The 18029-nt window shown below is 42.1% G+C and overlaps 1 protein-coding gene across 1 annotated transcript in view; it reads right to left on the reverse strand.

Annotated features, from left to right (window-relative positions):
- Positions 1-14292: 14292 nt before the first annotated feature.
- LOC145405769 (uncharacterized) overlaps positions 14293-18029 on the reverse strand; it is a 68274-nt gene continuing 64537 nt past the window's right edge. Inside the window, exons 2-4 of the mRNA XM_080277001.1 lie at positions 16325-16370; positions 15477-15649; positions 14293-14426 (exon numbers count right to left, since the gene is read on the reverse strand). Of these exons, the coding sequence (XP_080133127.1) occupies positions 14301-14426; positions 15477-15649; positions 16325-16361 (336 nt within the window). The 5' untranslated portion in view covers positions 16362-16370 and the 3' untranslated portion in view covers positions 14293-14300. The remainder of the gene's footprint in view (positions 14427-15476; positions 15650-16324; positions 16371-18029) is intronic.

The raw sequence follows: 18029 nt of genomic DNA on the forward strand, positions 1-18029 counted from the left end.
GTATGTAACCTCCCGACACCCTCTCTATTTATAGGTATTTACTGCCTCTTTATTAGTCTTCTAGTTAAATAATTGTGTTGTAACTGCTGTTAGTAAAGACTTGCGTAAGGAGAGAGAGAGAGAGAGAGAGAGAGAGAGAGAGAGAGAGAGAGAGAGAGAGAGAGAGAGAGAGGCGGAGAACAGGTCTTTGACGAAGGAAAACGAGGGAGAGTGGGAGGGAAAAAAAAAGACTGAAAGAGCGAGATCAAGGATTTAATGACCCAAGGGGGAAAAAATGAGAAAATACAGATTATAATGACAAAGGACGAAAAAAAAGTGAGAAATGATGACATGAAATATGAAGACAAAAGAAAATGCTGAAAATATGAGAGATGAAGTTACGAAAAAGAAAAAGCGAACCCAAGTCCTTATCTCTAATGGCTTTCATTATAAGAGCAAATCAATGAGAGAGAGAGAGAGAGAGAGAGAGAGAGAGAGAATTTATCAGCAACAGCTTTCATTATCATCAAATCCATAACTGGGGGCGAAGGGTGGATCGGGTTGGCAGCTGGCTGGGAGGGGAGGGGAGAAGGAGGGGAAGCGGGGAGGGGGAAGAAGGGACGGACAGGTTTGGAGAGGGGGTGGCGCAGAGGGGTGGGGCTGCTAATGGGGATGGATGTGGGGAAGAGGAGTGGGGGGTAGGAATGGGGGTGGGGATGGCGGAGGGAGTGAGAGCGAGTCAAAGGGGGAAGGGTGAGGTGGAGGCGGAGGTGGAAGTGAGGGTGGGGGTGGGTGAGGCGGCAGTGGGTGAAGGTGGGGGGTTGGGGGTATCTCATTACTGCAGCTAGCCTAACAGTTATTACCCAATTAAGATGCTAATTACACAGGCAGTGGCACATTAAAGTCAACCTGCTCTCTGCCTAACTGCCACCACCACCATCCCCTCCTATTAATAGTGAGGTAATACTCGTTGCCCATTATGCGATATAATTAACACAAAAAGTACAGTATAATGGGTAACAGAACAGCAAGCAGGTGTATAAACCACTGTCATATCAATACTGCTGTCGGTAACCATATGCCTAGTTATCAAAATGGGGTACGGAGGGTATTTTAATGGCTTAAAATCATAAGCAATAGCTACTGTAAATCAATTAATAATTAAAGGAAAGTGTAAAAAGGATCCTGTACATTTAAATACACCGAACAATTACAACTCAATAATTAAGTACCATAACATTAAAATGTAGTACAAGGAGTATTACAAGTATCATTAATAATAGCACAAAAAGTAGTTCTGTATGTCATTAATTTATATACAATTATTTTTACACGGCAAGCTACACCAAGTACTTCAAAAACAAATTCCAGGCAACATCATTATCATCATCATCAACCACTGCAAGTCTACTGTTAAACAAGGACTCCCCTAACCTTCTCCACGAATTCCCTGAGCCAATCTCTGCCACGTTTTGCCTGCAAACTTCTCTATCTCATCTCTCCACCTCCTGTCTGGCCCAGGTAACAAACGAGTAAATAAACACTTCATACCTATCAAAGCCATTACTCAATACACGCAACAAATTTCTAAAACTCATAATAAAAAACATGACTACACTGACCCTGGATTAACTCAAGCCCAGGCGATGAAATATATAATTACGATTAGTACACATTATATGGATGAACTCTGCCACTGCATTTGGGGGGAATGATTTATGGATGTCTCAACGAGTCCTTACGATTTACTGTATGTATATTCTTATTTATTCCATTAATACTTCATCAAACACTTTTTCCAATTCATAAGAAAGATCAAAATTTAAAGCACATATTAAACAAATATGTAACAGAAATAACAATGAAACACTGCGTTTGTCCACGAATTCCTAACAAATATTATTCACCAAAGAAAACGTTTCCTTGTGCTGTCAGAGAAAACGTAAATCATATTACGGTAACTATTGAATTTCCAACACCTTACCTTACAAGCGTTGTTTCCTGTGGTCCACCGCAGGACGGAAGCCTAAATTAATCCATGTACGACTGGGTAAAGGACACCTGTAGGAAGAATGATGCGAGTCAATTTACATTATATTAGGTAAAGAAAGTAAATATAGGTCCAAAGTCTCAAGAACACATCACCATAATCACCACCACCCTAGCCCGATTATAAAGTCCACATTCAATTTCTGCATCATCATCACCACCACCACATAGCCCTCTTTTCACCTAAGGATGGAAGTAAGATGGGATCCAAAGAGCAAGAAAACACATGATAAAAGGAAAAATTAGTCTGCCTAGTCAAATGGACAACCCTCTAATTCACTCGAATCAAAGAAAACTATTCCCGAAAAATAAGTGACCAAAGTGGACATTTAATTATCGTAAAAACTGTTTACGAACCTTTATAAATATCACAATCGGTCTCCGAGATAAGGCAGAGTGAGAGGAGCCATTTAACGGTTAGGACCTCACTGGGGTCACACGTCAGTGAAAGTACGTTCCTACCCCAGCACCCTCTCCGATAAGTGGTGAAAAACCAATGCAAATAAACTTTTTTTTTTTTAATATATTCTTGTTATATTTTCACAATCATCACTGTTATTATCCTTGTCTAGTTTTCAAAGCCTTGTATAGAACTATCTAGCATGAGCCAATCAGCTTAGTGCAGTTGTTCTTTTTTTACCTCAGCCAAAGTTACGTTTTTAGCTCAGGCTGTTTGTCCGTTTCACCATTATGGAAAGCCTTCTCGATGGAACTGCACCAAATTTGGAATGATGTTGGGGCCCATCGGAAAAACAAGTGCTTAAGTTTCGGGCAAAAAGGTCAAAGGTCAAGGTCAAAAGAGAAGATGGCACTGCCTTGAAAGTATGCAATATCTGAGTGTTCCTGCCTTATGTTAAGGATGGATGGAAATACAGCAAGGGACACACGAAACCAAAAACAGCCAGGGGGACACAAAACCAAATGCAAGGGATAGCTAAAATAAAAAACAGCAATGGACATGAAACCAATAACTGTAAGACGCATGAAACCAAAAATTTCATGTGACACACGAAACCAAAAACAGCACGGGACATACGAAACCAAAAACAGCAAGGGGTACACGAAACCAAAAGCATGGGAGAGCCAAAACCAAAAATTGCAAGGGACACTCAAAACCATTAGGATGTTCATACCAAACATGAGTGCCCTTGGACCAACCTCTAAAATGTTTTGCACAGTTAGCGTTATCCTTTAATTGAATGGTGTAACTCCTAAGAACTGTTCTTTGGCTTACCATCATCATTCCACATCATGTCTAACCTAATCTTGTTCATGGAATGCTGCTCTCTCCTAACCAATGCTCTCGACATCTACGCACCCAACTTGCCCACATAGTATCAACAACGGTTCTGTCGGGTTCCCCCATTCCCTCTCCATATTCTTTTATAATGTCATGTGAAACCACAGCAACAGGGAGAGAGAACCAATTGAAGCAAGAGGTCTTTTATTGCCATTATCACAGATTTGCAAACTGTGAAATTACAAGCCCAACCCCATTCCATCTCTAGCAAGCAGGTTACAGCAGCAGACCTCCCTCTGACCATACATGACAAGTTGAAACCAAGACAGATGGGCCTTTACTGCATCACATTCACAGCAGTATTTAACCCCTTTCAAATAACCATTGACAACAATGACTGTCCACAGACCTTACAGAATCATCACTTGGGCCTGTATCACCAAAATACAATACACCAAAGACTGCCCTGAGCCTGCCTGCAACCACCCCACTCCAGCCACGCTCAAGTACCCTACACCACAAATAACCCTTCATCCCTCAAAGTTCAATGTAAATCACATCTCTACTATCAGTACACCACACTCAACTATGCCAACTCCCACAAACATACAGTAACGTTCCCAAACAACTTTCACACCTACGTTATCACCCCTGCCACCAGCAACATATACCACACTGCGTTAATTCCCATGGCACTCCATAATGCACAACCTTCACAATTCATTTAACTATCGACAACCTTCACATCACATCACATCACTCACACGGCAACTAAACCCAAGTGACCCAACATCTACACGCAATGTTTACCTACCCAAACACCCAAATCGTGATATCTCAACATCAACAGCACCTGAAGTGTAGTGAGAACTGACATATGAAAATGTTCATCAAAAGGATACACCCAAACCAAACCAATGAAATCCAATGTTAACTGCGCCTTTCCCCAGACTTGAACTTGAAATGACCCACATTGGCCAAGTCTGTGGGCAATCCAACCAAAATGAACGATGTTATAAAAATTGGTATTTTCTGCATTAATTTTTCACCCACCCTCCAAGTACTCCATCAAAATAATCATGCATATCTTTGGAGCTTCGCGATCCCATCTGCAAACCCATGCTAGTTTAACCATGAGGGTGAAGGCTGTAATGTACTAGACAACACAACAATTTAAACGGGCTCTGATCATTTCCTTCACCTCATTCAGCATCCTGCTAAAGGAGCGATATTAAATATCTGGTGGGGGTTCATATTATTTTCAGGTACCAGATCAGGAAAACAGTGATCACTGGTAGGACACCACTTCCAGCTAACAATCATAACCTCTTTATAAAGTCGACAGGGCTCACAGGTACATGGAAACTCTTTAGTAAAGTCAACAACTGAATGTTGGCAATGTAAACAGGCAAAAACGGATAAAAATATAGCACCTCAGAAGCAATAAAGAAGCCAATCACACTCCTTACCAAAAATGTTCCGCCAAAACAGAACATACACTGTACCGTACCCAAATCTGCTGACATGGATTATTGTATCATTCGTATCAAATCACTTAAATAAAGGCTCCAACAGGCTTACATGCATCAGCCTTGGTCACCTAGTGGTAGCACTCAATGCTGTTCAATCTCCTGCAGCCTTCCTATCCCTGAGGTCACACTCTATGATCTCATCCCAGATTTACCCTACCCCTGAGGTTCACACTTGCTCACTTTCCGCAACTAATTGTCATCCTCCATCCTCTGAACATCCCAAACCATCTCAATTTACCCCCTCCTCATCACAACATTCCAGTCCCATCCTTCCTCTCATTTCTTCATTCGCAAACCATGCCCCATCAGGCCTTGAATTCAACAACACACTACACATCTGTCTAATCCTTGTCATTTCTGTACACTATATCCTTTTCCCTTACTGCCCAGGTCTCACTACCATACAGTTACACTCCTAAAACATGCCGCATACAAAGATCCCTTAAACAACATTAAATCTAAAATATGCCTGTATGGACGTGAATAGGTAATGTCAATTTGAAATCAACGCATACTGTTCAAACCCCCAAATCCGAACATCCTATTTTTGAAAACCTACACTTTCCAAAATATTGTTTTATGCTACAAAGGTGTTCAGATCACAGGTCCTCACACAATGGATGTATGATGACAAAGAGACAAAGATCTTTTGTACATAAGAGCAAATGATATATTAAAATGCAAGGTACTCCACCGTTTTTGCTGTTCACAGTGTTCTTGACTATTTATTACAGTGCATGGTTTTCTCATAATTATCAATTTCATTTTCAATTTCATTTTCAAAAATATTCCACATTCTGCAAAGCCTTTAAAACCAAGCATTACACATCTAACAGGCTGCACTGTACAGTATCATGTATACAGTATTCTGACTAGTTCCGGGCAGGTCCAGAGATTATAAAATTATGGTAGTGTTCAGCAAAGAAAAATTACCTAACCCTACCTAACATAAAGCAAATCAAAAGTGAAATGTCTTCTGACTGACCATGTAAGTATCTATCAAACAAAAAATATTATTTTAAAAAACTGGCACTGCTCAACCGCAAAGCAATGCTAGCCTACAGTATTTTGGAACTACAGTTTAAAGATAAAGTATTGAAAAAAATTCTACTTTGACATTATGGTATACTGACTCTGACCGACTGAAAAAAAAAGAAAATCACATTGAAAGCTCCTGCTTATGATGTCCTAACGGTCCTTACAAGAAACAGCTTCGTTTTGTTTTTGATGGCTCCAACATGCTTGCATGCATTGGCCTTTGCCACCTAATGGCAACTCTCCATACTGCTCGATCTCAGGCAGCTTCCCTATTTAATTCCTTATCCCTGAACAATGACCTCAACCCAGGTCTTTTTTGGTTTACTTCTTGTTATCCTACCCCCAACATTAACACTTCTCACTTTCTTCATCCAATTATCATCCCCCATCCTCTCCACATGCCCATACCATCTAAACCTACCTCTCCTCATCACAACACCAATTCAGTCCAGTCCCATCCTACCTCCCAACTCTTCCATTGTAAGCCTTACACCCCCAGGCGTCGCACTCAGCAATGCACTGCACATCCACCTAATCGCTGCCATTTCTATCTTTAAATCTGCAAATATCCTCCTCCCATACAGTACTCGTCAGAAGTATTCAGCGTTGTCCGCCAGGCGCGCAATACTTATGGCCCAAAAAGAATCACCCATTCTGGGGGGTAAGAATTGAGCCACAAGTTTGAGCTCCGAGCATGACGTCACGGTAGCCTGGGGCCTTCCGACGCGCTGGTTGGTTCCCGCCTCAGTCGCCCACGGGCTGCCTGAGAGAGAGGAACTCTGCCGAGTGTCCCTCTCAAATTGCGCCATTTTTTACCGAGTGTCCCGCAGTGTTCTGGCCTTCACAACTTTGTTATGGCACCTACCCGTGAACTATCGAGTGAAATCATATCCCAGATCATTGCTCTAAAGGAGGCAGGCCACCAGACAAAGGAAATTAGTGAATTGGTTGGTGTGGCACGATCGACAGTGCGTCGTTGGTGTGCGCGGTTTCGGGAGGAAAACAGTGGTGCAGTTCCCACAAAGAAACCGCGGTCTGGTAGGCCTAGGAAAACTTCCCCAAGGTCTGTTAATGTTTTAAAACGTGCAGTGGAGTTTAATCCTCGTGTGAGTGCAAGGAAAATTAAGGAGAGCAACCCGGAAGTGTTTGGTGAGGTGTCAGTGAGAACAGTGTCTCGTAGGGTGCATGAGCTTGGTTACACAAGTCACAGGCCTGTGAAAAAGCCTCTTCTCACCAAGAGCCAGAGAATTCGTAGGCTTGCCTTTGCTAATAAATATCTAATCTGGGGTGAGGAGCAATGGTTGTCAGTGTTGTGGTCTGATGAGGCAACGTTTAGTGTTACCTGTAACAGAGGAGCACGTGTGTATCGACGCAAAGGTAGTGACCCACTTGACCCACGGTATGTAGAAAGCACAGTTAAACATCCTGATTCACTCATGGTATGGGGTTGTTTCTCAGGGAAGGGTTTGGGGAAGCTTGTTGTACTTCCCAAGAACATCAGAGTGAATCAGGTTGTTTACCTGGAGCTTCTGTGTGATCATTTACCAGACTCCTTCGAGCTAACAGGTGCACGAGTGTTTCAGCAGGACGGTGCACCTGCTCACAAGGCCAAATCGGTCACCAATTGGCTTCGTGACTGCGAGGTATCATTCATGACAGACTGGCCAGGAAATAGCCCAGACCTCAACCCCATTGAAAACCTCTGGTACCTCGTAAAGAAGAGTCTCCAAGGGAAAGACGTGAGCTCTCAGCCTAAGTTGGAAGCCGACATTCGTGACTCCTGGGACAAAATACCCCTCCAGCACCTCAGGAGCCTCGCCCTTTCACTTCCAAGACGTCTCAGGTCCGTGAAGAAACGTAAAGGCTACCCTACGAAGCACTAAAGGTAAATAAAATGCATTATTTATATGTTTTTTCAATGTTGAAAGGTTTGTTTCTCAGGAGGGACGCAGGGCGCTCTATACTTCTGACGAGCACTGTACAGCCCAGGTCTCACTGCCTTACAGCATTACACTCCTGACAGATGCTGCATACAAAGATCCCTCAGCATGGAGGGAAAGTCCTCTCAGTGTCAGGTGGGGCAACAGCTACCTGAACTTCCTCCAACCACCCCTCACACTAGACATACAGCTAGCTCCAGCCCCACCTCCAGCACATAACGTCTCCCAAATAACAATTCCACACTCAAGAAACTGACCAGCGAGTTCAATCCTTTCACGCCTGGCAAAACCCACATGCTCTTCCCAACACACAGCACACATGAAATCAATGTTATCTCGCAGTTTACCTCTCATGCAAGGTCTATGCAACCACTTATCACAAAGACTGCACAAGATGGAATTGCTTCTCATGCCTTGTAACAAATCACAAGTGGCCACTCCACCTCTTCTTTGACAGTATCGACCCCCAGCCCCTGATACTATCACTTCTGTTTTATATACTATATAGCTTATAGTACTGTACGATTTACATATGACCGAATTCTCCAAAAATAATCAAGTATTACAATGAACCTACTTCTAAACCCTCATTTTATGTTTCTTTTGCATTTATTTCAGTCATTTATGTGCCTTATTGGTGTGATTTGGGTCTTAAATAGGTGCTATGCATGTCCAGAGGGAGTTGTATAGGTGTTTCTCTGAGTTAGGGTCCATAAGCTGGGGCCCAATATCCGGACAGAACCAATATCCGGACCTACCTATGGCTCTATTACGTCGGATATTGGAGTGATTACTGTAGTTTGGTGGATATATGACTGAACTATGCATGTTCACTCACAGTTTTGTGTGAGATACTGTGACCCTTGATACTACTGTAAAAAAAAAAAAAAAAAAAAAAAAAGGGGGGGGGGGAGCCTCTTTACAAGCGGATCCATTATACCAACATCCGCTATACAACAAATGGATGATAAGAGAAAGGGAAATTTAGACCCAAGTTTGGTGATGGAAGCAGGGTCAGTTAACCCTGTTTTTCCTCCAAGTATCTACTCTGTTATATGTTTCACAACCCTTTTTCTTTTGTTTAGTCCTCTGTCAAGGATCCGTTATTTCAGCAGTCCTCCACTAACATTTCCCACTCATACAACAGAACCAGCCTCGTATTATCCTTTCAAAACAGCAGTTGCGTCCTCTCACTACATCGACCCTTGGTTTGATATGACGTTCAGTAGGACGAAGGTGGTCAAAGTAGCCGAAGTTCACTTTAATGTGGTTTGATACTGAGAGGAATTACTGTACTAGTTGTACTCAACCTTTCCTACTGCTGCAATGGGATGAAAATAGTTGCTGGAGTTCAAAAAATATTGCAAGAATATTCTGGTGCCAAGCAAAATTTTTAGGGCCACACTTCCCAGCCATGTCTTTCTGTACATGCCTCTTAAAGGGAAATACATTAATGGGAAAAAACAATTATCAATTTCTTACAACAAATTAACCTATAACATTACTGTAGCTTCCAATCATACTGTCCTTAAAAATTACACCTACAGTATATTCTTACTGTTAATGTCCACCTAACCGTGTAAAATAGTAGCTAATATAAATATGCAAGAACTAAAGACTGGAAAGTAGCAGTGATAGGTAAGCTAGAAAGGTTGATAGATAACAAACAGGCTGCCTGACAAACTCCACATGGTGGCAGACCAGAAACAAAAAGACATCCCTCCAAGTGGACAGATGTTAACCCTTTAACCGCGTGTCATTCCAGAATGACATTGCAAAAACTGGACCAAACCGCGGGTGTCATTCTTGAATGTTTGTGAATATTTTGAATACCCCGCATTTTTTCCGTGCGCCAATTGTTTCAAGGGAGAGTAGCTATTAAGTTCTTTCACTCCAGCCGACCTCCACCTCCCTCCTCCCACCCCCCAGTCCCCCACCTCCCACCCCACCCCACCCCTGACCAACACCCATCAGTATCTATCCAGCTGTGTGAGTGACAACATTGCTGATGTGGCAGTGAAGTGCGGGCAATTACAGTGCCTTTTACCTGCCTCAGTGAACACAGAGTGGGTGTTTATCGTATGTGCAGTGTTCATATATGTTTATAGTATTAATATCAGAATGAGGTTAGCATTTAGTAATGGTGTGTGAGCGAAAAATAGTGATTACAACACCGCTGATGTGGCAGTGAAGTGCGGGCAATTACAGTGCCTTTTACCTGCCTCAGTGAACACAGAGTGGGTGTTTATCGTATGTGCAGTGTTCATATATGTTTATAGTATTATTATCAGAATGAGGTTGGCATTTGGTAATGGTGTGTGAGCGAAAAATAGTGATTTTAGATCGCTCACTTCTAACGGCACTGCCCATCCAGTGATTGCCAACGAAATCACGAAACCTACATCAATGCAAAGCCGAAGGTTAGTACTTTCTAATGGTACCTTATTTTTCGCTCTAGATTTATTCTGTGCAGAGTTATAAAGGTTTAAAGTTTGTTTACATTTTGGCTGGAACCCCCACGGGAGAGGCCAGTCGGGGCAAAACAATGCCCGCGGTTAAAGGGTTAAGGTACAGTACAAGTACTGACTGCATGTAAGAAGCATCACCCTTGCTTCCTGAGTATGACAGGAGGCAAAATAGTCATGCTGGATATTGTACAGCACCTACATGCATTCAAACAATTCTAGGAAAGCTAGTGCATTCCAGAATATCACCCATGGGCAATGCAAAAACATTTCTAAACCACCTGTGAGGCTGCAGAGAGCATTCTGAAACATCACATAGGGCACTTCAGAAACTTTCCAAAACCACCTGAGGTGATGCAGAAATTCTGAACCACCTGAGGTGCTGTGGAAATTAATTCTGAACCACCTGAGGTGCTGTGGAAATTAATTCTGAACCACCTGAGGTGCTGTGGAAATTAATTCTGAACCATCTGATGTACTGCGGAAATTAATTCTGAACCATCTGAGGTGCTGCGGAAATTCATTCTGAACCACCTGAGGTGCTGCGGAAATTCATTCTGAACCACCTGCAGTGCTGCGGAAATTCATTCTGAACCACCTGCAGTGCTGCGGAAATTCATTCTGAACCACCTAAGGTGCTGCGGAAATTCATTCTGAACCACCTGAGGTATGGTGGAAATTAATTCTGAACCACCTGATGTATGGTGGAAATTAATTCTGAACCACTTGCAGTGCTGCGGAAATTAATTCTGAATCACCTGAGATATGGTGGAAATTAATTCTGAACCACTTGCAGTGCTGCGGAAATTAATTCTGAATCACCTGAGATATGGTGGAAATTAATTCTGAACCACTTGCAGTGCTGCGGAAATTAATTCTGAATCACCTGAGGTATGGTGGAAATTAATTCTGAACCACTTGCAGTGCTGTGGAAATTAATTCTGAATCACCTGAGGTATGGTGGAAATTCTGAAACTGCCTGCAGTGCTGCAGAAATCAATTCTGAACCACCTGAGGTGCTGTGGAAATGCATAACATCACCCAGTGTACACGTATTGCTGAAACACATCCCTTAGCGTTATCTTGGGTGCTACATAAATGCCGCAATGGCACCCACACACAATGACATGTCCCAAAACATTATACAGGGTGCTGCATAAATTTCTCCTGAAATGTCAGCCTGGGGCGTGGTGGCTAAAATTTCTGAAATGGATGACATCAGGGCTATGACTATATGATGGTGCTTAAAGTTAGGTCTAGTCCTCTTAGGATTGGTGTGAAGTTTCACAATTATGGGTGCATTCAAACTTGTATTTTTAATAATGTCAAAATTGACCATTTCAACAACCTCCAAAAGCCTCAGCTCATTCCACTAATCAAAAACGCTGCTTTCATGGTTGCTTCTGGACCTGTTAAGCCTGGCTTGTGTATAAAATTGCCGGCTTTCATAATGTCGAAATTCTCTCCAAAACTATCTGAAAATAAGACTGATAATCATAATACATTTTTTTCAAAATATAGGGCCTAATATTATGAATGCTCTTATGTACTTTCACTATAAAAAACACACACAACTGCACCACAGGACACGACTTTCTCAATTTTTCACAAAAATGAAGTTATTTATGGTCAAGGTATGTGAGTTAACAGGATAATGCCCATTTTCTTTATAGAAAATTAGAGCCACTTTCACACACACAACATTGGCCAGCAGCTTCGCTATTGTATGGTAGTCGTGTTGTGCTGCTATGGGTCTGCATTACTAATAAACTTAATATTCACCCATTCCTGATACCCTGACAGTAATGTAGAATACTCTAATATATCCATCATCTGTACCAGTAAAAAAATATTCACACAAAAATGCCTTTATGAAATTTACCCATCCGGGTGTGGAGCTGGTGGCGTTGGAGGCAACCAAAGCATAAGTTCATTTCGTTACTACTGCACACAATTCTTAACATACAAGTAACTACATTTGACCACAAATATTTCAAGCATGCACTGAACATATACACAGACTTACCAGTCACGGGACACCGCAGGAAAAAAACCAAAAAGACACACACAACTTCACACCACTCCATAACGCCGCCACGTGAGCTCATTTGTTCGTTACTATCCGGGAAAGAGCCTAGATGGGAACTGACGCTCTTAATAAATAACTCTTTTTTTCCTTACTCTTTAGCTTAGGCAAATGATTCTTCGTATTATTTACTATATTTTTATTGTGTTTGATACAGGTTTCTTGGTTTATACCGGAAATCAAGTAGGCTTGGAAATTTACTGGATAGGAACGAATCATCACCAGGAACGTTTAGCTGCACATTCAAAATTTTAACTTTAATCCCTTCAATGACGCACTTCCCTGATATATTCCTGCTACCTACAGAAGAATTTATTTAGCTTAGGATATTTTCGGCCTGGAAAAGACTTTATGCAGCCATTCAATTTAGGTCTTCCTCAAGTCATAATTAAACAACTGTCTGTTTACTGGTTGAATTTGTACTCGTCAACTCAGTAAGGGAAATCACAGTGTACTGAAAAATACGTATGAAAACTAAACTGCAATGTCAACTTCGCCAAAGAATGGATTGTTTTTATTACAGATTATTGCAACTGTGCTGAAGAGTGATAGGGAGGCAATTTATTTCCGAATTACATATATCCATCATCATCAACATCCTACTTCCCACCTGGATGATGAAGCAAGGAAATGATTCACAATAACCTCGGACAGATGCAAAAATATGCACTATAATTCTATTAAAATGATACATCAATACTGTATATACACTGTTTTGAAAATTACACCTGAATCCTAGGCTGAAAGCACCAAATCTTCCTGTAAATAACTTACTACGGTGTACAAAAACAATGGTAAGCAGCCTCTCTCGTTACGGCAAGAGGTCTCTCGTCAAAAAAAGGTAATCATTCTCTCTCTGCAGAGTGTAATGTCAAAATTTCTCATCCAAAAAAGTTATATAATTCTCTCTCTCTCTCTCTCTCTCTCTCTCTCTCTCTCTCTCTCTCTCAAGTATTAGGTGAAGATTTCTTCCATTCAATAATCTCTCTCTCTCTCTCTCTCTCTCTCTCTCTCTCTCTCTCTCTCTCATCGTCACCGTACACGGGCTGGACCTTGGCGGGGGGCGGCATCTTCACCTCCTCACTGGACCAACGCCGCAGAGAAAGAAACATGTTAACAAAGCGAATAATCTTCCAAAATTGCTCCCTATAGACCTATTCCCAAATCTGTTAGTAATCAGAAGTTATTAGCAATGGTTAATGACAGATACGGTTAAGTACAATCTATCGTAAATGAAGAACTAGCACAATAATGTTAATAATCATATCTAAATTAATATACTTAGATTTACTATAAACTTTTTCACTCTAACTTGGCCTAAAATTGCCATCTCTCCATCCTGAAAACTCAATTGTAATAACAACACAAGAATATGATGCTAGTCACGAAGATGTGCTATGGAAAGGATGTACAGTAGGGTCGTAGCATATTCTGCCACTGAGCTACATGAAATAAGCTGCAGGAGGGCGAAAATCTGGGCCAAGTTAATGTGAAAGGACTATGGCAGATAAAAGCATATAGAGGTAGTACTGACTGAAGGTTGGTTAATAAGTTACTGTATGGTATATGGAAGAAAGTGATTTAAGTGTTGGTACTGCAATATCATTCTAACTCTACATTCAGCACTGGTCGACTGAGAGAGAGAGAGAGAGAAATACAGTACTTACATTTCCAGGGTTCCGTGTTGTCATCATCAGTCTCCTTGCATTTACAGCAGTTTCAGAGACAAACAGATAAACAGCTAGACAGACAGATAGATAAGTAGACAGTAGATATGACATACGGTACAAAAGAATAGACAAACAGATAAACATAGATAGATAGATACAAAGATAGACAGGCAGATAGATATTCAAGCAGACAGATAAACAGACAGACAGACACAGAGAGATATTTAAGCAGACAGACAGACAGACAGCTAAAAGACGTACAAAAACCCAGCTCACTTACATATCAGGGTTGTGTGTGTTATCAAAGTCTGCTGTTCTTGCGCTTACAACAGCTGCAACACTTAGAGCAGTTGCCGTCATGTCTGCAGTACCACATCAACGCCCCCACCACCAGGATCAGCAATATTACCATCCCCCATAGCTTGGCCTGAGGAAGCGGTGGGGGAGGTTACAAGAAGGCAGGGGAAGGTTAGAAGCAGTAGAGGGGAAGGTTAGAAGAAGAGAGGGGAAGGTTAGAAGAAGAGAGCGGAAGGCTGGAAGAAGAGGGGGGAAGGTTAGGTTAGGTTGGGCTAGGTTTGCTTGAGTTAGATTGTTAGAAGGTTAGGTATGTTTGCTGAGACAGAAAAGTTTGATTAGGTGACGTATATTAAAGAAAGAAAATAGACAGCGAGGGGATAGGAAGGGAGGGGGTGGGCAGGGATGGGGTATCAATCTACCAAGTATCTGTCTTTCCCTCCTCCTACTTCTCTCTCTCTCTCTCTCTCTCTCTCTCTCTCTCTCTCTCTCTCTCGTGACGGGTGTACTTGGCACTGACTCACGCTTGTTCACTTACTTTCTCACTTTTCTTCCTGTCTTTATGTATTGGCTGACACTACCCCCAAGGTCAACTACCTCCTCTTTTCTCTCTCTCTCTCTCTCTCTCTCTCTCGTGACCTGTAAATCAAGGTCATACATTACCTCCACCTTTGTAGTATTTATTTATTTATTTTTTGCAGAAAGAACGAAAGGACGGAAGCCCACAGGAATGTCTTTTTCAGAGAGAGAGAGAGAGAGAGAGAGAGAGAGGAAAAGAAAGTGAGAGTTAGTTACAGGGAGTCAGGAAGTGGGAGGTGGGACTGATGAGACAAAAAAGAAAGTGAAATAGAAAAGTCTTTGATTCCACCCCATTTAGAAGAGCCATATGTGGTGTGCGCTAACCTGCCTGTGACCTTAAAAACCCATGTGACTCCCAGCACCCAGTATAACCCACAATGAAACCCAGGTGATTTCCCAGCTCCCCAAAATGGACTCTATAAATCTTCCCAACACCCAACATCATAAATAGCATCCAATCATCATCATCATCAACACCACCATCATCACGACCACCTCCACCTCCACCAACCACCACCACCACACCATCACCACCACCACCACAGCTATCAGTATCACCACCACCTTCATCACCACCACCACCACCACCACCACCAGCACACACCTGGTCCAGTGCAGCGGCGTCGGCAGCCTTCTCGGTGCAGCAGGAGGGCAGGCCTTTCTCCTGGCAGCAGGTCTCGGGGCTGCGGCAGGTGTAGATGTTGTTGGGGTCATCCTTGTCCCCGTCCAGGTCAGCAAAACACTCGATCTTCTTCACCTCTGCACCACTCACCGCCGCTGCTGAAGACAGAGCAGGTTAGGGTGGATTAGGGTAGATTACGGTGGATTAGGGTAGGTTAGGGTGGATTTGGGTAGGTTAGGGTAGATTAATGTAGGTTAGTTAGGGTGTTGATATTCAAAACTAGACTCTTGAACTATATATGGGATGAGAATAAAAAAAAGAAGGTCCAAGTACAGTATACATATATGATGTTTGCCTGCAAATTCATGCATATGTATATCCCTATATATACTCCAATGCACATACATTTACGTATACATATACTAATACTACTTGCACAAATACCACTCTCTGCATATATAGATACATTTCTCTATCTATCTATCGTTGTCTGTGTATCTACCCTTCCCTCCCTTATCGCCAAACACCACTCACCTTCTCTCCGTCTCCCTCCTTCCCTCCTCTCTGTTTACGAGTGTTCCTATCTCTCTTCTATCCCATCACTCCCCTTCCCTACTCATCCATTTATTTCTACTTTCCACCTTTCTCATCCCTCCTTTAGTCCATTCTCCCTCCCCTTCCCCTTCCCCCTCCCATTTCCATTCCGTCTCTCCCTCCCTTCCCCTTCCCCTTCCCATTTCCATTTCGTCTCTCCCTCCCTTCCCCCTCCCCTTCACCTTCCCATTCCGTCTCTCCCTCTCTTCCCCTCCCCTCCCCCTCCCCCCACTCACCTAGCAGCGGTGACAGTAGAAATAGTAGAACCTTCATGTCAACACTCTGAAACAAACAAACAAACACGGTGATTAAAGGTGTAAAAGTGGCTTAAGAACACACACACACACACACACACACTATTGTCTTACCCCTTTCCCGAACTTTTTTTTTTTTTACGCAAGGAAAAGGAAACAAAGGCCAGGAGCCCACAAACAGTTCCCTTCAAGAAAAAACAAAAACAATACAACAGAGGGTCAAATAAACTGCAAAAGGAAAAAAAAAAAAATGGGGCAAGTGAGTGTTAAAAGAATGTATAATAGTGCACCCTGTGTTGAATAAAATCGCTTTGTGGTGGAATGAAGAAGAGTGAATAATAGGTCATTGGATTGAATGGGGTTAAAACACTGTAAAATGTATAAATATTTATCAATCTATCTCTATCCATCTATCTATCTTTCTATCCACCTATCTATACGTATTTCTCCTTCTACCTATCCACCTGTCTATCGATAGATCAATCTATTTATTTTTCTTTCGTTTATCATGACGTGGGGCTCTGTTAAGTAAGACGAGGCTGGGTTTGGTCAGGCTTGGTTAATCTGTGGTGAAGTGTAAATAGCGAGGAGGAGGAGGAGGAGAAGGAGGAGAAGGAAGATGAGGAGGAGGAGGAGGAGGAAGGGTGAGAGACATATATATAGGAAGATACTAAAATGGAAGAGGGAGAATGATTAAATGAGAGAGATAGAGAGAGAGAGAGAATTTCAAAGGATATTTAATTAAGGCGAGGCGCATTTTTCACCCTAATTACAGCTCTACCTTCGTGCTATATTTTTCTTATTAATTAATCCTACCCACCCCATCAATAACAGGGGAAACGGTAATTAACGGGGTCATTAGTCCTAACCACCCCATTAACAACATTAAAAATAAGGCGTGTGATGATAAACCTTTTTTCTCTAACTTGGCCTCAAACTGTCCATCTCCATATCAAATACAGCGTTGTACCAATAGATCAAGGCTAGAATATGATGCTAGTCACGAAGAAGTGCCATTGGAAGGATGTAAAGCAACAGTATTGTCTTCCTCTGCCAGTGAGCTACGTGAAATAAGCTGCAAAAGGACGAAAATCTTGGCCACGTTTGGGTAAAACGAGTATAGCGTCGATGCAATAACTTCAGTGCTAAAATTACACCACTATTTTCCACACTATACACTAACCCAATTTCCACTCACGTCATAGGGCGCAGGGTATATGAGAGCGGGGCGTCCTTACTTTATTCATTTTTGTTACTTTTACTTACTAAGACTTTTCGGAAAATCACTTGCCCTCTCACCATCAGTACATTTTCTAATCAAACGTATGGGTGTTGTGTTGGGGGCGTTGCTCTGGACGTGATAGTGATGAATGACCAATATATTTTCGAGTTAGTTTCTTATTTCTGGGTCTTTCACAGCGTCGTTAGGCGAGGGAAAAGGTGATGAGGATGAGGAGGATAAAATAATGGTGGTGGTGGTGGCGGTTGTGATGATGAGAATGATGATGATGATGATGATGATGATGAGGAGGAGGAGGAGGAGGAGGAGGAGGAGGCTACTGAAAATAATATTGATGAAAATGATGATTACGATGAGGAAAAAAAAAGGTGAAAATGACAATAACACCGATATCAACAACAATCAATCACCACACCACACAATCACTGCCTAAATCACAAGCAACAC

The sequence above is a fragment of the Coenobita brevimanus genome, chromosome 68 (genome assembly GCF_032717465.1).
Source record: "Coenobita brevimanus isolate Jiangsu-jjx chromosome 68, ASM3271746v2, whole genome shotgun sequence".
NCBI classification, from domain to species: domain Eukaryota; kingdom Metazoa; phylum Arthropoda; class Malacostraca; order Decapoda; family Coenobitidae; genus Coenobita; species Coenobita brevimanus.